At 36.5% G+C, this 24,543-nt stretch overlaps 2 protein-coding genes across 2 annotated transcripts in view; one reads left to right on the top strand and one right to left on the bottom strand.

The window, feature by feature from the left end:
* The window catches only part of PGAP1 (post-GPI attachment to proteins inositol deacylase 1), a 43,553-nt gene extending 43,105 nt beyond the window's left edge, over positions 1–448 (top strand). The window contains exon 27 of the mRNA XM_053472228.1: positions 64–448. Within this exon, the coding sequence (XP_053328203.1) occupies positions 64–202 (139 nt within the window). The 3' untranslated portion in view covers positions 203–448. The remainder of the gene's footprint in view (positions 1–63) is intronic.
* A 5,325-nt stretch (positions 449–5,773) lies between these two features.
* On the bottom strand, positions 5,774–23,536 carry VPS16 (VPS16 core subunit of CORVET and HOPS complexes). The gene is made up of 24 exons (XM_053471375.1): positions 23,388–23,536; positions 22,236–22,324; positions 20,850–20,947; positions 20,179–20,307; positions 19,641–19,785; positions 19,436–19,551; positions 18,661–18,783; positions 18,038–18,093; positions 17,244–17,332; positions 15,341–15,436; positions 14,943–15,019; positions 13,722–13,853; positions 12,589–12,716; positions 11,351–11,386; positions 10,455–10,563; positions 10,237–10,371; positions 9,627–9,735; positions 8,818–8,915; positions 8,221–8,328; positions 7,651–7,728; positions 7,315–7,484; positions 7,029–7,125; positions 6,322–6,425; positions 5,774–6,025 (listed from the first exon to the last, which is right to left on the bottom strand). The coding sequence occupies exons 1-24, from the start codon at positions 23,435–23,437 to the stop codon at positions 5,884–5,886; spliced, it is 2,514 nt and encodes an 837-aa protein (XP_053327350.1). The 5' UTR covers positions 23,438–23,536; the 3' UTR covers positions 5,774–5,883.
* Positions 23,537–24,543: the final 1,007 nt, after the last annotated feature.

Here is a 24,543-nt window from a genome sequence, read left to right as displayed (position 1 = left end):
ATATTTAATGGTCCTAATTGACTTTTGGTAATGGTCTTCTAATTATTTATTTGTTTGTTGCAGTTCATGGTTGAAAACGGCAGCTCAAATTCAACATCCTTTTTCGTTTCTGATTGTGGCCTTTGGAGCTTTACATTTATACAGAGCACCTTATTTTATTACCCTTTCTCTTTTTATACATGTACTGTGCTGTTTTATATAGCAATATACATTATAGGGTAAAATGTGTAAATATGCAGCTCATGGTTAACCTTAACTTTGTCTTGGAATCTCCAGCGTTAAACAAGAACAATAGAACATAGTTAACTGTGAAGAAATCTAATTCATTTTGAATTTCTACATGTATACAACTAAATAATGTTAAGTATTGTTCTCAAATTTGGGACCTTACTGTAACAGAAATGGCTTATTTAATGCCATAAAACCCTTATGGGTTATTTTTACATTATATTATGACAAAGTGATTTCCATGACCGTGTATTAAAAAGGAGAATATATGCAAGCTTGCCAGATTATACTCCTAGGAGCCATGGCTTATTTATATATAGGTAGCTGCTCACTCAATTAAAGCCACTCATTCTTTAGTCCACCATAATCTATCAGTCTGTATTTCTCAGATCCAAACATGAGGGGGATCTAATTCTGCTGTAATTGGTTCAAATGAAAACTGTTTTGTGTTGCAGTATTACATACAGACAGGGCCGGCCGAAGACTTAACGCCACCTGGGGCGAAGTTTAAAAAAGTTTAAAAAAATTTTATACTTCGCCGACGCCATAATCTACGATCCCCCCCCCCCGGTACTTACCTTTAAACAGTCCTGCGGCGAGTCTCCCTGCTCTGCCACGGTGCCGGCTTGTAATGCTGAGCGCCGGAAATTGACGTCACTTCCGGCGCTCTGCATTACAAGCCGGCACCGGGACCGAACAGGGAGACTCGCCGCAGAGGAGAGAGAGAGAGGGGCGCCGAGCGGGTAAGCGAAAACCACTCGGTGCCCCTCTCTCTCTCCTCCGCTTCAAAAAAAAAAAAAAGCGCTTGGGGCGGCAAAGTGCCGCCCCTTCTAAAGTGCCGCCTGGGGCAATTGCCCCAGTCTGCCCCATTATAGGGCCGGCCCTGCATACAGACCGTATCCAAGCTAAATATTCAAAGATGGAAGGGGCTATTGTACAGCGCTACAAACTATGAAGGCACTATATAAATAATAATTGGTATACAAATACCCAATTAATAGAGCTTAATGCTTCATCGGGACATACCTTTCAAAATGTGTGACTAAAGGTAACAGAACAATAAGTGTACAGTATGAGTATAAGGTTTGAAGGCCTTGTACCTGCCAAACAATTGCTCTGTGATAAAGCATCCTCTTTCTAGAAAGCTGCAAAAGCCGGAGTATCTGCAAGAGCTGAGCAGAGACAGTAGTTTGACAAAGATAAGTACGATTCCCTTTTTGTCCTAGGTCTAAACTGAGATTGTATTTTCTTCAGACAATGTGTTCACAAAGGCTTGCTTGAAAAATCGATAGTTCATCATCTTAGGAAATCTACTAACTAAAGTTACTACCATTTTTAACCACATAACAGTATTTGCCATGAAACAATTGGTCAACAAGCATAGCTTCTGTGACCGTTGATGCATACCTGGACCATGTGAGCTAGCCATCCTGAAGTTCCATTGACATTCGTATTTGAGGAAGAAACCAGAATTATGACACCTTCTGTATAATACCTCTAGTGGTGTTGGCGCCTAAGAGAAAATGTATTAAAAGCTTTCCCTTCCACTGGATTAACATTTCAGCTTTCTTGACACGTCGTCTGGTCATAGCTTGAGGTAGATTTTTGGTGGGAAAACAACTTCGGAACTACCTTATTAAACTGATGCATTTTACTCTGGTCCTTTGGACCTTGTCTATAAATAAGTGATCGTTGAAGGTTCTTCATCCTTCTTTTCTGTTGAGGTAATCTGTCCTTCCCTTTGGTCTCTATGCAAATGTTTGCAAATTTTTCAACTAGGAGAAATTAAAAAATAAAAAATAATAATAAAAAAAAAAACACCTCAGAGCACAAAACCAATGCACAATGTAGTTGATCCCTTTGAGTCGCTGATAATAACTATTGTTTAGAAAACATCACTGCTGGTCTTTTAAAATATATACTGTGGACAATCTTGCTGCTCTGAGCTGGATCCATATGCCTGCTGCTTTGCTGTTAAGATTCTGAACATGAACTTTGATCAGTAACAGACGGTGCTATCTGAAGGAGTCAGTCTCAAACTTTGCTCTGAAAGGGCTTGTATGAGATTTAAGTGTTCATTGCTCCATCAACCACAGAGTGCATCAATTATAGTGGAATAAAGCAATAGTGGAAACTGCCCATGATGGACCTTTTATCAGAAATGCTAAAGTCACATGGCGAAACACAAAAACATACACAACCATCAAATGGTCTGTTCAGTAAAAAGACTGAGGGATGCAAAGAGGAGGTATTTGATACAGCCTTTGTTTTAGTTTTTTTTTGATAATATTCCAACTTAAACATGCAGCCATCCTAAAGAAATGTCCCCATACAAATTCATGCGTTTGAGAGAATAAAAAAAAAAAATCCTCCCTATCGTGTAACAATGCTTTTGCTCAGTTTTTGGCTAAATTGAGGCTCTATCCTCTAGTTTTAAATCCTTCACGGACAGAAAATGTATCCAGATGAAGGGGGGAAAAAAAGAGATGCTTATTTCCCCATAGAGCCCTTTGGGAAAGCTGCTGTAGGCTGAACCCAAGTTGCTTTGGAGCTTGCCAATTCTTTCCCATTTTTTTTTATCCTCGCCTGTGTCCAAGAGAAGATTCTTCTGCATAACGAAGTCCCTGTGTATTCTGGTGTGTGGACAATCTGACCTATGCGGTCCACACTATAACCTTGAATCCTTGTTGGTCTCTTCTGGGCTACTCCCTCACCTAATCTTGGAAAAAAATCACCTTGGGAAGGGGTGAATAACACGACCCATTTTTAGCTTGATTACAGCCATCTTAATTAAGATACAAAAAACTACTTGTCTCAAGGCAAAAATATAAATAATTCCTGATAATTGACCTAATGTCCTAAGGTTCATCATTCAAATAAATGGACAAAACCAAGCTCTGTCAAACTAGACAAAATGCTTGTGTTTGACATATTAACCTGTAAGTGTTTAATTTTCAAGAACAGCCTATATTTTATAAGTAAACTAAGAAAAAAAAAAAACCACATAATTTTACATTTAAGTAGAAGACTTCAAATTCTTGTATTTTGTATTGCTTTCTGTAATACAATTCTAAAATGAATGCCTTTATGGAGGTGGCTCTAGATCTGGTTTTACAGTACTACAGGTTCACTATTCCCTAGGTCAGAACCAGAATTTTTTTAATCACTGATTGTAATAAGTTAGTAAAGTAACTGGGAACTTGGGGTGTAATGTGAATTTTACATAGTGGTGTTTTTTATGCTGGCTCTTTTATGCTTTTTGTGCCTTATTTGTACCTTTTCTTTTATGATGTCACTGCATTCATGTGCTAGTGTTTACAGATTGAGCCATAGACGGTGGAGAGTTGAAACACAGCTTTAGGAGCAAGGTGAATACAAATACTGTATAAATTTTAAATTGAGTATTTTTTTAAAAAAAATATTTCTTTTCCCTAAAATCACCATTATGTTTTTTATTGTTTTACTGTGTTCTTTTTAGTTGTGCTATGTTCTGTAAATCTATAGAACGGCAATGATTTTTTAATAACTGTATTCAGTTGTATGTGTCCATAGATGGTGAGGTTATATGATCTGTACATTGCATATTTCTTCCATTCGGTGCGGTGATCAGTTCTGGATTACACCACATGACGGGCATGTGATAGATGACATGAATTCTAACACTTTTAGAAGGACACAAGTTCACATGTGTTTTGCAGTGACACCTCGGTATAATTGGTTTATATCTATGCTGCTAGACATATTTGTTTACACTGCGTTTTGTGGATTGATGTTATTGTAAAGCCTATGGTGCAGGACAATCTGAAAATACGGACTTGCAATAGAAAAACATTAGTTGCATATCCAAAATATCTATTTTTCTTATGTGTAATGATTTCCATACTGGAGCAGAGAAGTTTGTTTGTTTTTTATGCATTCTGAATCGTGTTAAAAAAAATAAAGAAAATACTAATTTTGCATTGGGTCTGCTTTTCTTTTCAAAGCTTTCCACTGCATTGGTTCACAAAAAGAGTACCAAGACCTTGCAAATCTTTCTACAAAAATTAAAAAAACAGCTGTACACAAGGGGTCTGTTAAAGGGACACTTTTTTTACTCCCAAAAACTAGCAAAAATTAGAAAAAAAACTAATTTGTTATTTTCCCCTCCGAGTATCAATTCAGGTGTCCTGATTTCAGAAATACCTCATTTATATATAATTTTAATACTTTCCCAGCACTTATAGGGAACATACTATAAGGTGTACATTATTCTTTACAAAGGCATAAAAATTTTAAATTGGGTATGATAGGATTTTAACTCTAATTTTAAACAAATAAACCAAAAACACCCGCAAAAGTACATAGTCTGAGTTGTCTGCTTTACATAAATATCGTATCAAGTATTATACCATTTAGATGTTAGGGCAATGGGATATAAGGCTTTTTTCTTTATCTTTTTATTTAATTTGTATTTTAAAAAAACCTTTTTTTTTTTTTTTTTTTGGTTTTGTGTTTAAGCTTTTGAGAAGAGCGAGAAACATGGTTCCTCACTCTCCTCCCTGCGATCCCCCTGCACCATAGACTTGCATAGAGATCACAGTGTCTGTGATCAGTGCCTTATCGGAGAGATCAGATAGGGGATATCCTGTCCTCAGGTGACCTTCCGGGGGATGTCAGCAGTGACGCAACCCAGAAGGGAATGTGATCGGGCATTTAAAACTGCAGCAGTTTTCCGGCGCTCGCAACGGCAGCTATTACAGGAGACCAAGAAGCACAAAGCCAGCGATGCTAGCTTCTGCTAACAGAGGGGAACCCAGGCTGCCAAACGACAGCCTTATCTCCTATGTAGCTGCAGGGATGTGTCCCTGCCGCTGTAAGAAGGTCAGGACGTACCGGTACGTCCAGAAGGATTTCTTGAGATGCGTTTTCTGGATGTACCGGTATATCCATAGGGGACTGAAGGGGTTAAATTACTCTAATACGTGACCATGTCATCTGACATTCTTTAGAAACTGGACAAAAACAAACGTGGTAGAAACTGCAGCATTGCAGCTATCCTGGTCGGACGATTCTGCTTTAAGAATCTGATCAAAGACAGGAAAGCGTTCCCAGTGAAAATAATTGGAGTGCTTTCCACACAGTTAGCAGACTAAGAGTATAGCACATGCAGGGATATGTTCAGCTGAACACGCCTGATGCACAGCAAATAGCTATAGAAAAGCTAAATGCAGGTTGGGGACTTGGCCTTGCCGAATACATAGCGTGAGATGGTAACTTCAGTTTTCCTTTCATAATGTCTTGTAACATCACACAGTTGAAATGTTTAATTGTTCGGCAAGCTTCCTCTTTATTAAAAAGGACCATCTGTGACTATTTAAATGACAATGGAATAATCTGCCAGCCTTTGAAATAAACAGATTGCCTTTCACAAAGAGTAAAAAAAATCATGAAATAATTTGCATTAAAGAAGATTGCCTGAAATAAGCATGGCTTTATCTCATAATAGGTGTTTATTTTCAACCCGTTCCTGAAAATAATAAAATTAGTAATAAATCCGAAACACACGTTAATAAGCTAAGCATTTTATTGTGTGGCACCAGATAAATACATTTTTTTTAAGTATTATACATTTAACCAGCGGTAACATAAAACTATACAAATAATGACAATGGATTTTTATTTCTTCAAAATCACTGCTTTAGCTCGGTATAGCTTCTCTGTTGTCGATGTATCAGTTGCTGTGCATTTCGACAGCACCATATTCATTTCATTCTCATTTTTATGCTCAATTGCAGCTTCTGCAGCTTGGTCCAGATCTCTGAATACAATATATAACTATTATTAGTAAAGACTGCATTGGCAGAATTATATCATAGATAAAATAATTATAATCCAATTAGACTGACAAAACGCAACACAAATAATCCAGTCACATCATTGGTTAAGGGCATCATCTTAAAATATTTAGCGCACCTTTGCTGTTGAGTTGACTATTTTTCAGTACCATGATCCTAGCATAGCAAGCTTCTCCTGGTGGTGCCGAGGGCAGGTTAACTGGGCGTATAGTTTTATAAACATGCTTTAATTAATGATGTACGATTGATTGCCTCTTACCCAATTAAAAGCAAGGCTTTTACCCTCTGCTCAGGGCTCACACGTGCAATGTACTTTTTTGCTTCAAATTTATTTTGATGTTTCATGCAGATCTCAACAAATGGCTGCAAAAAAAAATAAAACACATATTAGGATGCTAAATATAATAATGGATAACGATTCAGTTCATTAATATTTTTCCTTACATTTTTGCCAATTACTTTTGCTACATTTATTTCACCATAATCTGAGAAACTCCAAAATGAAGTTTCCCGTACTATTCCTCATTGCACCCTAAATGCTGTATTAAAATCATCAATACCTAGAAAAAACAGATCCTTTAAAACCTCCCCAAGGAAAACCCTGCCCCAGCATTTCTAACCGCTTCTCCAATATTCCAAATGTGGCTCATCATTGCAGACTGTATTTCAATACAATCCACTGTAACCCTAAATTAGACGTGTATACTATATGGTATGCATATTTTCTATGCATCATTATATGTTCTGTGGGAATACAGGAATTTGAAATACTACTTTACAGAGTACTCACAGAAATACCACAGCACATGTAATATTTACTGTATTTTTTAGGTTATACTGGAATAACACTACTCTCTAGTTTTAGGCATAATTATTTTTTCAAGCCTAGAGTCTTATAGCTAAGGGGTAGTATTTATAATGTACATTTAGGAAACCAAAAATAAAACCATCTAAAAAAATAATTACCAAGTAGCCAATTGCAGATTTTTTACTTTTAGAAATTTTTTCCAACTCCTCCCAGTCTTCTTTTTCTGCCAAAGCCGAAATCTTTAGCCACCAGTACCTGAAAAAGAAAGTGTTTGGTGTTTCTTTTATTTCAGTACTAGTATCTATCTACTGTCTATAATCTTTAACAGATCATACATGGGGTATATTAAGCCCAAACTAGACTATTTTATAGTGAGAAAACACTGTTCCCAAAATATTGCCATAGTTCTTTTCATTTTAAAAACACAATAAATTGCCCCATTACCTTTTCTCTGGAATTTTAAACTCTTTATAAAGCTGCTCTGCCCTCTTATGCATTCCATCAAGTAGTAGGTTGTAAACCGTATCATGCAAGGAGTAATCTAGATAAGGTTTATCCAATTTGTCTTGCAATACGCGCTGTGCTCTTAGTAATTTAATCTGATCCTCTGTAGCCTATAAAACACAACCAAAGACATTACACACTACCATTTTTACATGTCAAGAAATGATGAAGAAACTTTTCAGTTCTCTGAGTAGGACAGAATATAATGGAAAAAGATGCAGCCAGGACACTGTAAGAGAGAATAAAAAAAATAGCACAAATAATAAAAACACTCACCTTAGCAGCCAGCTCGTTTTTGGATTTGCTGTATTCATCTACAGCATTCTGCAGCTCAGCAACTCTGCCTTCAACACTCTAATAATAAAAATGGGACATTTTTAATTTTCAAAAATACCTAGAAATGATATGTAAAATTATACATTATGTATAAATTAAAAAAATATTCATAAAAAAATATGTAAATTATATATATATATATATAATCTTACAATTAAAACAATGCCTGTGTGGGTGCGGTGACTTGAAAAGTAAATGCTTTAAAGCAAGTCTTTTCTAAACACCATATTGGTATGCATAAACAAGATGGAAATGTCTATGCTCACCCTATCCTCATGGTTTGAGACTGTTATAGTTACTATCACTTTATTTTTTAATTTACAGAAGTACAAAAATACATAACACTAATTGCACTACCACTTTAACCATCCATAACCAGGTGATTATGCAGTGTCTTATAGAAATTGGGGATTTGGGCTGAATAAACGTTTTATGGGATGTTTCAATTAAAAACTTATTGTAAGTACATTAATTCAACTTTTCTGCAGCAAATTTGTATACTCACATTACCTTTTCTGTAGAATAACTGGAGCGAACATGAAAGTTCCCAAGTTCCTGGTGATTGTCATCTTGGTTGTACAGATCTTTCAGAGTCTCAGGTTCTTGATGTTTGCAATACTGATAAAGAATACACTTATTTTCATACACAGATACAAAGAAATCATTTTTTTTTATTTCTTTGACAGATATTTTAATGCACCAACCACAGCAGATTTGTAATTTCAGTATTTTTTAACATCATGCATTTAAAAAATAGTGTCAAATACTATGTAATTTAAAAAAAACCATAATACAGGGGGGAAAGTGAAATATACCCCCCTTTAAATGGACATGGCACAAACACTGGCTGCCACTTTACTCCCCTCTAGAACTATATGCACAGAGCTGTCTAAATAAACTTCTATACAATTATAGGCTCTATGCCAGTTAGATAACCATGTGACTGCTGGAAAGCCATGGTTTGGTTGGGGTTTTCTCTTTTTATGACAAATTTTAACACCCTATAGCACTGGACAGGTGTGGAGGGGACACGAATTGTAATTATTTTCAATACTAACAATATTTGACCATTACAGGTTAAAATATGCTTTGTTGATATAATTTTACCTGGCGATACAGGCTCAATGCTACAGGATGACTCTGTAACGTCATGAAGAAGTCTCCCCGATTATATTCGTGTTTCATATAGGAAACCACAGTATACACTACAAAGAAAAGAAAATCTATCTGTAGCTGGATTTCTATAATTGTCTGAGAATATAGTTCGTAATGGTGTACAATGCAGATGGCATTAGATCCATTATTATAAACTGCAGTTAAACAGATACTTTTTGCTAGCTGTAGTTACAGCAGTGCATTGACTATCCTATTGTCTGACAGTCATTATATTTGTAGACTAGTCTATGTCATGTGTACAGTGGCATAGTCTAGCCTAGACCTGGGGTGGCAAGGGTGGCCACTACCTGCCTGCTGCATAACTGGGAGCCATTCACTCTACTGGGTGATCAAGGATTCATGTAGCATCACTGCTCAGTGGACTGGTTAAAAGGGAGATCATGGATTTTCCCAGATGGCCCATTAACAGTCCCAAGGGCAGTGCCAAGTTGACAGAAGAATCTATAGCTTCTGTCCAAAAAATAGTTGAGCAGTAAGGGTGGTGGCAGCTGGTAGTGCTGTTCTGTGTTAGGCTGAATATAAATACACCATTGTTTGTCTAAGCACGCACAGAGTTATTGATAAAGTTTTAAGCCTACAGTAGCATAAGTCTAGCCATCACATCTCAATGTAAAGGGCCAACTGTGAGGAGTGGCATACTGTACAAGTAGCACAGTTCTACCCTTTACCTCACCGAAATGTATGTGCTGTACCATATTTAAGCGAATAGGCCTGAACGGAAAAAATAAAAAGACCCTCACCAAGATCAGTATCTCCACTGTCAATAGCTTTGCTGAGGGCAAGATTGCTTCTCTTCATCTTTAGCAGCAAAGGCACTTGGTCCTCTGACTTTGGCTCATATTCTAAGAGCTGAAATTGTAAATTATGGAGTGGGAAAATATTAAGCAAAATGATAGACCAATATTGTTTCATTAATCAACCACACATAAAAAAAAAAAAAAAAAAAAAAAAAAAAAAAAAACTTACTTGAACTTCACTTAATTTGATCATAAAAAAAAAAAAGCACGTGGACACCATAATCACATCAAACTTACACGCCAAGAACTGACGTGAGGGCTTCGTATTTACCTGGTCAGATGCAACATAATGACTCTTATCTAACCCTTTTCTAATTGTATTTTATATTCCTACAAGGAGAGTTATCTCACTTTATAATTATTAAAGTGCCACAGTAGGCCCAGATCCCAGAAGCATGAAACTCGTAAGGTGTGTTGAAGAAAGCACCACCACAGACCGCAGTCCTCCCCCCACACACCCTTCTAAAGGTACAAGGTCCAATTAAACAGACTACAGTACCCAAATACCGGCCCTGAGGATACACATATACACCCCAGAAACAAACACACTTACTTTTATTGCCAACTCTGTTCTCCCACAATCACAGGCTTTAGCAGCTATTTCTGAATAGGAAATTCCAGGAGTGTCACCAAGCTTTTGGTTAATGGCCTGAGCTACTTCTTCATCTGATTTTTCTTTCTGTTGAACCTGTAAATAAAAAACGTATTTATGTTAGTTATAAGGAAAAAAGACACTATTGTAAAAAGGGTAAACACCTCTTTTTTTTTTACCTTGTAACAAGCCCAATGAGCTAAAATCCGGCTCACACCTTGAATGTCTGACAGCTTTAGGTACTCGCAGATTTTAACAGCAAGAGGATAAAGCCTTCTTAAAACTAACCTACGGAAAAAAATAAAGAAAAACTAGTCACAAAAAGAATGAGGTTTTTATATCAGACTGACAGAACCAAAATCCTATATTCCCTCAGGATATGTCAAAATAAGAGGGACATTACCAACTATTTCATTAAAAAAAGAATGTACTTTTACAGATTAGGAAATGAGTTCTCATCTTCTTCATCTCACATCCCCTTTAGATTAAAAAATGCAACACAGCGTCCTCCACACCAATTGCCCCTGAATATTTTAATATACCACTGTTTGTACTTGTTCTGGGAAAGATTTACATTCAGGGTACTAGGCTAATAGCATAGGTAGCAAGAGGTATTAGGCCTGAAAGGTATAGACATACTGGACTTAAAGATTTAATTCAGGAAATATACTGTTGTGACTGGATACACCTTAGAACCTAAATCCAATCTTTTCCAAATAAGATGGTGTAAGTGACGTATCACTTACACCAAAAATATAGAAGACTGAGGATTAAGATCAGTTTTGTGTTGATGGTGCCAAGCAGATATGATCAATGTTAGTCTCAGCATGCACTACTGCAGTACTAAAGGATAGGCCATGCAGCTAAAAGATACGCCATGCGGCAGATACCTGGTAAGGTACCTAGTTTTAGGCAAAGAGGTAGGACAGGGGGTCCAGTTTCCTTAAGAGCTCTAGAAGTTTTAGTCAGGAGGGTATGGGGAGCCGAATGAAGGTCTTGTAGAGAAGGACAGCAGATGACGAACAATAGAAGACTACTCTGGCAAAGGTAAAGAATAAACTAAAATAAACTTTACCTATCCAAAAGAACTTTAATGGTGAGTTGTTTGTATCTTGATTACAGTCAAGGACACAACTGAATTTTGGGAACGGTTTACCATACCTCATCCTGTATAAGTCATGTTAAAGCCCCTCACATTATTGTACATTTGTATGAAGCCCCTCAAACTTCTATTAATTCATATTTCTTATATGGAAAGGAAGCCTCGTTATAAACACAATATATATCCAAAAATATGCAGTGATGCCAGTGTGTCCTTAACAACCAAAAATATGCTAAATTCTAGATTAATGCATGAAATAGTACTCAAATATACTAGTCACACACATTCAGGATGGTCATGAGGCCAAAATATGTACCGGTTTATATTCAAACATTATACCGGTATATATAAGCGCTGGGTAACCCCAAGGGTAACATTTCAGCCAGCCCCTATAAAGAAACTTTCTTTACACACAACTCCTAGCCTTAGCTAGAATGTTATAAAAATGAAGGCGATGAAGCCATCCACACATCCAGCAGGAAAGTACCATCTACCAACTCACTTACACAAGCCATGTCTGCTAGGACTATCTTTGTTGGCAACCTAACCTCCACATCATTCAGAAATCACACCAAACTACCTTCTAAAAACAGACTAGGTATTTAGTGCACTAAAAAAAAGGGTTAATTACAAAGTATACTGGACACCACAAAAGAGTGGACATTGCCCACTTTTTCAGCAATTAACTTGTTCACTTGCCCCACTTAGTCATGCAAAAAATGTTGCCTCATTACACATGCATCTGTATGTAGCGTGTAAAATATTCCCCTCTAAACAATTTACATGTTATATGAAAGAAGAATAATAATCTTAAAGTGTGGCTAAAGTGCAGGTAGAAGTTTAGATCCAAAACTATAGAATAATCAAGCATATTAAGTATATGTTCATAAAATGGGATTGATACATTATACAGGTTGCAAATACTACAAGTTACTTTCCATTTCCATATTAGAATTACTACAGTGAGGAAAGTTGTATGTGACAAACCAAGTTACAAGGTAGCCGGCGCTAAACAACATAACCAGTCATCTGTGTTATCTTTTAATCTTGTTTTTTTCCATTGCAATTTTACTTTATGGAAAGTTGATAAACTATCAACTTGAAAGAGAATAAAAAAAAACAAAAAAAAAACTAAATACATAGTAAAAACATAGTGACAAATTTATGGGCAAACAATTAGGCTGATGCATGAACATTATTTAAAAGGATACTGGGTGATACTTAATGGGATTCCAATTTGGTAATCATGAATAGCGTTCAGGACACGAAGATCATGACACATCTTTACAAAGTCTGAAGGAGAATATTTGTCAAGAAAACATTTTCCAAAAGAAGCAGCCTGCAATAAAAACACAAAAATGTCAATTTTCCATCTACCAACATTGTTAACATGAATTATAAAATGAATAGAGGCTCGTACTCAACTAGCAGATATCAACGTGGTTTCAAAGACTAACCATACACGCTTTACAAAATCATAAAGAACAAAGTATATCAAAGAATGTTTTTTTTACATTAATAGAGCTAGAAAGTCCCACTGTTTCAACACAGCACAGCGAGAATAAATAAAAATAAAATTTGGTTTGCACCTACAATCGGAGGGACTAGAAACGTTTTCTCCTAATCAGCGAAACCTTTCTGAGAAAGATACATACATTGGTAGACATATTTTCCTGACATTATTTACATTAATTAATACGGCAGTATAATGATACATTGAACAGGAAGGTTTTTTGTCAACCAGATATAGTGAGTAAAAAGTTATAGGAGAGTAGTACCCTTATCCCACACATGCTTTATAAAAAACATGTAATAAAGCAGAGAAGATTTACCAGCACAACTATTACAAGTAGGACAAGTATCAGTAATCATCTTCTCCCAACTCACTGCACATCATTCTGGGGCCACTGAATGCCAGAGGCAGTGGCTTACTGCTATTTATTATTTCATATGGCCTGTATCAGTGCATTTGAATTACAATGAATAAACACAAAGGAACACGGGCGCAACTGGAAACAACAGGGTCCTGGTGCGCAATTTTTCCTGGGCCACCCTCCCAACATGTCCCACAGTGTCACCATTGCCCTAAATAGCTGTGAGCGCCGACTTTGCCCCAAACGCATTGCAAGTCCCATCCATGCTCTCTCACACACACATCCACCCATCCATGCTCTCTCACACACACACACATCCACCCATCCATGCTCTCTCACACACACTAGGAATTTGTCTGCAAATAAAAAAATATATATAGTTCACTTAAACGAGGACTGGGCCAGTTTAAGCCTGAAGGGCTGGAGCCGGCTCAGTCCAGGTTATCCAGATGCTCAGCAATGGAACTTACCCTTAGCAATGATTTCTGCATCTCTGGTGCATGCTCATAACCTGCTGCCTCTATGCATTTCTCCACTGCAATGGAAAGTAGGTTCTGATCCTTTATCTCACGGAGATAGTCATCAGCTTTCTGGCTTTCTTTCTGCACAGGAAATAATAAGCCGACAGAAAACCCAGTTATCACATTCTTTTAGGGCTCCACTGCAAAAGATGGCCAGTTAAATTTGGATGTTGTCTGTGGTACAAAGCATAGTAGCCAGGACCTGTGATGCTATAAGTAGATTGAGAAGTTACCTTTATTTACATTGATTGATATTTTACTGAAGGCCTCTTACACAAGTTACTTTGTTTAGAAGCTGGAAACCAATTCTTAATAGTATAGTTTGTATGCATATGAATCAATACAAAAAAGTGTAGCAGTTTATAATCTATAAATGTACAGTACATACATATTAGAGATTAACAAATATGTTTTAATTGTAAAGAGAAAAATATATTACTAATCTGTTTTGGAAAGAGCAAAAGGTACAATAGGCTTCAAGACAACAACCCTTGTACAAACCTTCTGAATGGAGGCAGAAAGCATGTATGCTTCACTTTAATTATTATTTAAGTCAGTCAATATTGCGAGTTTAAAATAAATTTGTGATTAACCTAAAATACTTTTCTAAAGATTGAGAAATCTAATAGCAATGACAATGAGGCCAAAGCCACCAGGTTTATTTTAGACACGTTATACCAGTATATGTCTACAAGTACATTTAACACAGATCATGACATTTTGGAGAAAAGCTACACAACAAAGTGTGTTTTGTTGTTACCACATTTGCATGCATATAAGAATGTTTTTTGAGAGCAAATCCTCTAAAGTAACCCCTGGTTTTTTTTTGAGGTCTGACTATAAGACTAAGATCCCCTGCAGCGCTTCCGCCAAGGCTTCTATGACAGAGTGCTGGTGTGACATGAGCTTGCGGCACCCCGTCATAGAATCCGTGGCGGAAGTGCCGGACATAAGGTGTGCATAACTGGGGTCAGATGTGCATAACTTGGGGGTAGGTTGGCAAATAAAAGGGAAATAAAAACAAGAAATGGATTTTCTCAGTTTTTATTAAATATGAAAAAAAATTGTTCATATGTGACTATTTACTAGTAAAACTTTTTTCCCAAACCAATATTCAAATTTATGGGGGTCGTCTTACAATTGAGCAAATACGGTATTTCTCACACTTACCTCATATTCTTTCTGTGCCACCAGCAGCAAGGCTCCAGGGGCCATAGACGCAATCTTAAAAATCTCTTCAGTTGCCTCTATAGAAATGCAGATAGAGAACAAGCAGGTATCTGTTTAGATGTATTTTATTGCATAACACATTGGGTACCATGTTATATACAATTCATTAACCTAGAACCACGTTGACATTTTAAAATATGTTTTGGATACAGCACATCTTTTTCAAATAAACAGGTTTCCCTTCCCACTGCTAATGTTTTTCTCCACTCAGTACTACAAAGCCATTGGTAACTAGTATCACGTAGGAGACATAAATAGAATACATACGGAAGCTTTCATTGCGCAAAGTACAAACCAAATAAATCTGACAACACACATTAAAAATATATAATACTTACTTGGAATTTCGTGTAGAAATTCATGTGTGGATTGAGAGAAAATTCTGACTCCATCAAGTTCTGACACCATAAAAGAGTCCTCATCCAAATGGAATTTGCATAAATGTCAAGGACTTTCAGCGATTAGAGAAGTTTGAAAAATGAAAAAAAAAACTAATAAACGGCTCATACACGAGTGTTTCTCTCTCTTAAATGCATATGAAATCTATGTGTTTCCTTTAATTATCATGGCACTGATTTGGCAAATGCTTGGTGGGGGGGAGGGTTCTATTCAGACCCATGAGTGCATCCGTGAGAAGGTTCAATGGGAGCACTTTCCTGCCACTGACTGGATGCTTAAAACAGCCAATCAGCAGCAAGAAATGATGGACTACACAAAGGAGGACAGTTGCAGTAACATGGCTGCGGCTACTTTTTTGTTTGTTTTGAAGAGTGTATATTATAGTACACAGAGTACTTTTAACACGCATGCGTCTTTAATGTGTGTGTCAGGGACATTAAACTGTCCCTTTGATCATGTAATACTTTGTCTTACTTATCTTAGCTAGGGGCACTTACTTACTATATGTCATGAAAGCACCTGTTTTTGCCCTTAAAACGGATAAAGCTTCTTTGTCTAGAATCATGCTCAAAAAGGTTGTCTTGTGTAGAAAAGAGTAGCTACAGAGCTTCTAATTCCCTCTTTTTCTTGCCTTGATACCCTGGTCTGGCTACCAGCATCCCATGCCAGCAGCATGAAGAGCCCTATAGGACTCAGGCCTGCCGTGAGCCAAAAAGGAATATTTTAACATGTGCCCTGTGTCACAAACAGGAATAGGTAAGTGAGCATGTTCAATAACCTTACTAAAGACCGATAAACTGTCAGGAAGACCGATAAACTGTCAGGAGTAAACCAACAAGCAGTGTTTTTTGTTTTCTTCCTATGAATTTTAAGGGCACAAGGATTGATAATCAGCTTTGCTGATCTCTTAACGAAATAAGAAAGACTAAACTTTTTTTCTCTTCAGAAAACAATCTACTTACATTAAAAGAGGTTTGATTAAGTAAATTGTACTACTTTGTAATGCTTCTGATAATAATTGTGTAGGCCCTACTTTTAAAATAAGTAAGGTTTGCTTAAGTGTTTTCTCAAGAGTTGGGGAGGGCAGGTTTACAGGTTTTTTTATACCATATTTGCTCGATTATAACACAAGGTTTTTTTTTCAGAGTAAATGCTGTTAAAAATAACCATTGTCTTATATTTAAGGTCATCTTCTAATCAGACCTCAAATAGAGGTCTGACTACAAGACTAAGCTCCAGATCCCCTGCAGCGCTGCAGGGGACCCAGATCCTCCTCTCTGGCAGCCGGTTAATGTCTGAGCAATGAGCGCAGACAACCTCCGCTGCTGCCGGGAATTCCACTGGGGCTTCTATGACGGAATGCCAGCATCACATGACCTTCCGGTGCTCATTTATAGAAGCCCCGGCAGAAGTGCCGGCAGCAGCAGCAGACTTCCACCGGCTGCCCCACTAGACACCGAGGAATCTGAAGCACAAGGGACAAGTCTAGGGAAGCACTGGTATGTCAGGGGAGGGTAAGAGTGGCATATAGGGGGTCGAGAAGCATATCAGGGAGGCAGAGTGGCATATAAGGGGGTATAAGGCATTTCTGTCGGGGCAGGTTGGCAAATAAAAGGAAATAAAAACAAAAAATGCATTTTTCTCAATCATATGTTTTTATTAAATAATAATAAAAAAAGGTAGTCTTATATTCAGGATTTTTCTTTTTTTCCCTAAATTAATATTTAAATTTTGGGTGGGTTGTCTTATAATCAAGCAAATACAGTATGTATCCCTTCCTTTATATAGTTTTTTCACTTCTTGGCAATTAATGAAATTACTCACATTTACATAAAGGATATTGAATGCCTTCTTTTGCGTTCCCAGCCACAAGTAGTAGTCTGTCCCACATTATAGCAACTGCAATCTGCTTACTGCGTGGCCGTGTGCACCTAACACATACAACACACTAATTAATAAATCCTTATTGAGGTAGATATCATTAAATTAGATCACTATGTAACTTGATTACTTACATATTGGATAATGTTGTGTATAACATTTATTACACAATCTAGAATGTTTTAAATCTACAATAGAAGTAACAAGCATAATTTACATTTTAAGAGATTCAAGGTTTGGGTGTCAAAAGAATCATGCAAAAAAGCAATAAACACACTTTTGGTACATACAGTGTTCACCTGGGTTCCTTTTATTGCCAAAAAGAGAATGTCTTCAAATACAGGCAACTGATGTTAAATAAACTAATCATTTATACTCTATACCATATAGTGGTACAGCGCTACAGAATTTTATGTCGCTATATAAAGCAATAAATAATAATAATAACATTTTTTTAAGAATCAAAATCAAATGTTTTGCTAAATGGAATCACCAAAAGTAAAAGATCACACAATGTAGATAATGGTATTCTATTGTTACTGAGTGAACTGGTAATGTGTAATACGACTGGCATCTTATCAGAACTGAAGGAACCTAAGTCATAAGATACAGTTAGGGACCATTGACTATAGTGATTTGACTGACATAGCCTTGAATTATTACACTCTACACACAAAAAATATGAATAAATAAATAAATAAATAATAATTAAAAAAAAAAAAAAAAAAAAAAAAATCAAAGACATGCATGTTTACCAGGCCATTTGTTTTGGAACTATCCGAATATCTGAAGTAAAATCACCTAGTTTCTCCTAAAAAGATAAAAAAAAATTTGTTTATTGTATTAATTAATAAAGATATCAAATGGAAACTATACAGATTGCACTAACCTGAGCACAAGTAAACTAAGAAAATGTATATGTTATCCTTCTTTTAAAAAAATAAAAAAATAAATAAATAAAGGTCCACAGAGGAGGAGCGTGCCTGTAGCTTCAGAGCCGCAGCCTCTGTATAAACATATTATAAAAAAAAAACAAAAACAAAAAAAACAATAATATATATGGAAGTACTCAGAGTACTTTACTAGGTATGGAACTCTCATCTTTGGATTTTAAATTTAGTGACATTTATGTAAATCATGTCTTTCTATGATATTATGAAATATCAATTAGCATTTAATCAGAATTTAGTTTTCCTGTCAAATGTGTAAGGTTTTTCTTTCTTCTGCGCTCCCTTCCACTCAGTTGCTTTCTCTAAAAGAGCAGAACAATCAAGTCTCAAAACCATTACATATACATCTGAACATTTCAATATGGGTATTGTACATCTAGGATGCTTTAGTCTCTTTACTAATAATATTTCTCTGCACATAGACATACCTTTAGTGAAGATTTACCCATCCACATATACCCAGTGTCTGTGAAGAGTGCAATGTATTTATAATGAAAAGACACTGACATCTGCAGATAGGCTCCCGCCATGGGGCTCATTCCAGGAAGGGTCTGGAAGAAAATGATTAAGATTATGTCAAATTCTTAAAAAGTAAACAAAAATTTTTTGTATTTAAAATTATCTGTAGATTCCACTTTTGCTTGGCAGTCAGTTTAATTTATGTTTTGCCATAGAGTTTTACATTTTATCTCATGGAAGTAGACTTCTGTGTCTCGGTGTGACAGAACTTGGTGAGGACAGGACGCTAGGAGGTCTGCTCCCATGGGATGGGATTCCCCAAGGTGGAATTACAACAACACATTGCCAATTTTCATCAAACACAATTACCTAGGTTTATTTATTTTTTATGTTTCATTGACTTGTGCATATTTATTCATTTATCATGTACAGAGCTGAAACACAAAATTGTAAACTTCCAGATTACCTGTGTTCACATTAGGCCACTGCTAATCTCATCTAAAACCATACAATTAATCGTAACCTGCATATACCACTGTTCACAAGATTTGAATATTGAGAAAAGGGGCACACAGTAAAGGTGTTTGATTTAATAGTTTGAAATAAACTCTCTGTTATCATAAAGTTTATACCAGTACCCTTATATTTGCCATATCTGGCATCTGTATTAATTCTACCTGTTGAAACAAATAGTAGCGTTAGACCTGATGAATCTTGTTTTTTGGTTTTGTTTTTTTTACTCACCAATGGAGAGCAAGATGTAGTGTCTAGGAGGTACAAGTCTTTGCCAACAGCAACTAAAACTAGAGCTGTTCTATCCTGAAAAAGAACAGTCCAACACGAAGGTGGAATTTTGGGACCTGAAATGGAAGAAAGAAGCAAATCAATAAAAAAAAATGAAACATAACACTCTAGCATAAGGATATTCCACTTCATGTTGACATAATACCTGGGATTTCTGGCATTCTGCGTAGTTTGAAGTCATCAAGGTTTGATGCAAGTGTAAATTTTAATGCACCAGTTAATACGGCAACACCAGTTCTATATTCAGAGTGAAAAATCTTTGCTTCCAGAACCTGGTTCTGCTTTAATTCCTGGGATAAACAGTTGTTATAGTTATTTACACAAGTTCCAATAATTACAAGTTCTAAGATCCTACAAACAGCTTGGTATACAATAATGTACACTACATCTGTTAATGGGGCAGATAAAAGCATTGAAATATTTCTGCAAGCTGATCACAGAGGGACTATTTACCCATGTGCTAGACAGGCTTCTGTCAGGTAATGGAAAGGGAAAGGCTTACCTGCTGATAGCACCACAAGCACCACTTATCTGCTGTACCCCACAAGCACCACTTAAGGCACAGTGGATTTTAGTTTATTGATATCTTAATCAGTCAGATAATACAAATGTTAAACGTTTAATATTACTCCTAATTTATATACAACAAATGAAAATTAGTGTTTGAATACATCTGTACTTACACTCCCCATGCTGAAATGACGTTTAAATATACAAAAGATGTCATATATTAACACAGTTCCATCTTCCTGGATGCAGATAAGGTCCTCAGTGACTGTCCATCCTAAATGAACCACTTGTCCACTTTTCCACTTAATAGAAAAAAAAATGTTTATACGCTCTTGCAAATTATTACATTTTATACACTAAAATTACACATACTGTTTAAAAAAGTAATCCAAAACACAGAGAGCTGAACACATAGCAAAAGTAGCAGTCTCAATTATTTCACATTGTTGCAAGTCTGTACAAATCAAAACGCTTACATACTTCAGAACAGCCTTATAATAGTGATTAAATAGTAATTTGAGCAAGACCCATTTATTGTTAACACACTTTTGCCATTCAAACCAAGGGTATTTTGAATTGTATCCCTATATCAACAAGTAACCACAAGTCGAATACTGTATATTTTACATTGTATATATACTGTATACTTTATTTAATACATTGTAAGTAAGAACCAGGTGACACAGTGTTATGCATTATGTGTAATTTCCAAGGCTCTCAATGGAGCTTAACTCTCTCCACAATTCTCTTTCTGCATTCCTTATTATTCAATTTAACAATTGAGTATGGATACACATTCTGGGTACTAAAAATACCACATTGTTTTGATATTATTAACACTTACTGGAATAGAAGATAAAAGCATGCCAGAAGCAGAATAAACCTCCAAAATGGGTCGTGAGACGCTAGACTTCTCCTTTGTCAAATAGTTCTTCATTAATGCTGTAAAAAGGTAACAAAGCAAAGAGAAATGTATCTAGTGGAGCAAAAAGATAATCGGACTTACAAAAAAACTGCTGCTCTCTAAAGAGTATTTGTAAAACAGCAAGAAAACCTTGTATTAGGGTATTTTAGTTTTGCTAAGGAATCAAGGATGTGATGCATTTAGTAAGGAGTAACAATTGTGTTTAATAGCACCAAAAACATCAGAAAATATGGTTAGAAATCCTTAACATGCATTTTGTTCAGGAGAAGCTCACTGGTGTTGACATTCATAATGTACAATTCAGTTGTTGAGTTTAAACTGGAACCTACTGGAAACTATTTGTTTATGTATAAATTTGTTCAACTCGAGCAGGAGTCTTACCTGGAAGATGAGCCCAAGATGGCCCAGCATGATGCATTGTTAAAAAAGTGAGGTTTACTTTCCTGGAAAGCACAATAGGGGCTGCTTTTTCTAAAGCATGGTGAGGTAAAGGCGGTGAACTCACTTGCAACTTCAGCCTTGGAGTGATAGCTAATCTGAAATAGGATGTTGCTGGAACGTGTACATACTGAATGGCTACACAGTAGGATGGATCCATATACAGCATTTAGGACTAAAAGGAATATTGCCTGATTTACTGGATATTTTTGTTGCTGGCACAAGATGTTGTAGAGCTACAACCCAAATGATATTTAGCAAGTCAAAAGGTTAGAAGAGCCTCAATGCAGCTGTACTTTAACAACAACTAAATTGGGGTTTGTTACCTAGCCCTGTTGTCACAGAATAGGCCTCCATGTTTTGCATTGTCTTGTACATAACCGTTAGTTCATTGAAAAAGGGACACTGAAGTCCCCATTTTTATTGCATGGTGGAGCCTACAAAATAAGTGCAACCATTATCTTTAGAAAGTCAGAAGACAAGACTTGCATCTTCTGAAACAAGAAGAGTGCCTATGTGAAATCTTTGGTAATTCTAGTTGCAACACTTTGAGCAGCAATGAATTGCACTTGTTCCACCTGCATACATGTATGCTGAACTGCCGTTCATTTCAGTGCATGTGCTAAAAGCGTACTTAAGTATGCTGCCTGCTTCAGTTGAAGGGGCAGGAAAGGAGAAGACAGTCTGATTTTCTAACTCCTATAAAAGGTAGTAAAATGGAAAAGTGACTGCAATATAAATTCTATATTGGGCTGGGATGTTTCTTTAAACAACACAAAAAAAGAAGTATTATGTCTGGCCTTTATTAAAGTTTTACTAACATTAACATTACTATAAAAAGAAAAACAAAAAAATTAAATTACACACCTATTGATCCTCCATATGGCCCAACAGCCACCAGGCAATCTTTAAGATCTTCTTTAAAGTTCCATTCCATTCGGTAAAAATCAAATTTCCTGTAAGTTAAAATTTGTATTTTTAAATGTTAAAGCATACAGTTTTAACTATAAGTTTTAACATTACCTAATGTTTTATACTTAAAATACTATTTATCAAACATGCTTGGCATAGAACTTGTGGGAAGACATTAAAAGGCAAGGTTTTTGACACTGGACGTGAATTAGTGTACATGGCTCCCTTCTGTAGTCTGAAATGCTGTGATGATGGGAGCTGCATTATTTGAGGCATATTTTATAAGATATCAACTGACATATTTCCCATATGGCATTTAATATATATGATCATTAATTCTCATAGACACTTATGGATTTGCAGATCAGTTTATGCATGCAGACGTAAAGGGACACCCCCTAAACAACTTTGCAAGTACTTTTATAAGCACTGTTTAATGCTAAAATAATAATTGCCAATCAGGGGCAGGAGAGCACTCCTACTGAATAAATAGGAGCACTTGAGGTAGCACCCAACAGACTTTCAACCAAAACATTCATTGAGCCAGCTCTGGAACTGATGGCAGAAAGCGAATTATATCCAAAGAGATCTCCTGCGCAGAAAATAGCGGGGGCCAGCAACGAGGCAAATGCATTGGCAAGGGTGACACAACCTCTTAGCTATAATATGCATTAAACTGCATACAATGGCTGGAGAGTTCCTTACAAAAGGAGATAAATACAGAGTATAAATCTGTAACCATTCTGTGACACCCCCCATATCACAGATTTTCTACAGCCCAAAATCTATTAAAGCCACACAAGAAAGTGGCAACAGAGGAACCAAACACCCTACAGGTGCGATATAAAATCTTAATTTAGCCATCAGTTATGAAAGCAGGCAAGTCTATTTGATTACTAGTCATGCATGACTCCTGATTATTGTGTAATTTAACGTGACCAGTGATCACCCGTTTGGTGCTTAAATATTCTAAATACCGCAGATTAATGACAACAAAGCAGCTGTCACAGTCATAATGATAGCAATTATCGTAGCTAATTAAACATAAGAGAGGGCGACAAGATATATAAATCTAAAGTTTTCATTGCAAGCGGGTGATGGACTCACCTGTAATAAACATTCCCTAAAGGATACCAGTTAGCGGTGTAAAAATCCATGTCGGTTGCCGATGCTGTCACTGTATCCACCGATCTTCCGTACAAAACACAAGCGAAGACGTCTAGGCATCAGTTATCACATGACACAAACATGTCATTCATAACACTTCCGCCAGAAGCAGACAATATCATGTACTTCCGCTACTCACAGGTCGTGTTCCGGCGATTTAAACTCACGCATTTACTACCCTGCTGCAGTAAGACATCAATAGGTCACGTGATTCGTAAGCGAGAGACATCGTGTAGGGAAAATGTTGTGGCTAAGCACTGGAGGCAGTGGTACTAGGATGGGATTTATGAGGGGATATGCTGTCTGAGGTAGTGCCATTTCAGCGCCCTGGGCGGGGGCATGCATTTTAACCCCTTGAGGTTTTTGGTACCTCAAGTCCTGGAGCAATTTTGCCATTTTTGCACTGTTCAGCGATTATTCTCTTTTCTTGTGAATAGTGTACCCATGTAAACTATATATTGTTTTTTCAAGGAGAGATATAGCTTTCTTTTGATACCATAGTTAGACGATTAGCTGAACATTTAGAATGAGAAATTTAGTAAAAACTAGCGAAAATGAGAAAAAACACCTATTGTTTAAATTTTCCCTCTGAATCCTCACAAAATTAGTGATGGAAAATACCCTCCAAGTTTATCAATTCGGATGTCCTGATTTCAGAAATATAAGGTGTATATTATTCGTAGAATTTTTATGCTTATGGCTTAATGGGTTTGGGGGTTGTGAACGGGGCAGGTAGATGTTGTATTAGGGCAGTGGGATGTAAGGGGTTTTTTTTTCCTTTTTTAATGTGCACCTCCCAAATGTGACCTTTTAGCCCCCAAACAACCCAACAAACCTATGAATGGGTGGGATCATTGTACTCAGGAGATGTTGGTGAATACATATTGGGGTGTTGTTTGATAGTTATATATACCAGGAGCTATAAATCCATACCTAAGTACAATGTGTGTGGGAAAAACAACACACAAAAAATGAAATTTGACAAAGGCTGGTGGTAGAATTAGTACATGTAAAAAGTTAAAATACCATCATTTGCAATACCCTTGGGATTTTAGTTTTCAAAAATATGTGGTTTCATTTGGGTAAATTGAATTGG

This window comes from Spea bombifrons, chromosome 7 (genome assembly GCF_027358695.1).
Source record: "Spea bombifrons isolate aSpeBom1 chromosome 7, aSpeBom1.2.pri, whole genome shotgun sequence".
NCBI classification, from domain to species: Eukaryota; Metazoa; Chordata; class Amphibia; order Anura; family Pelobatidae; genus Spea; species Spea bombifrons.
Note: the sequence above shows the minus strand (reverse complement) of the source record. Positions and strands in the feature narration are given on the sequence as shown.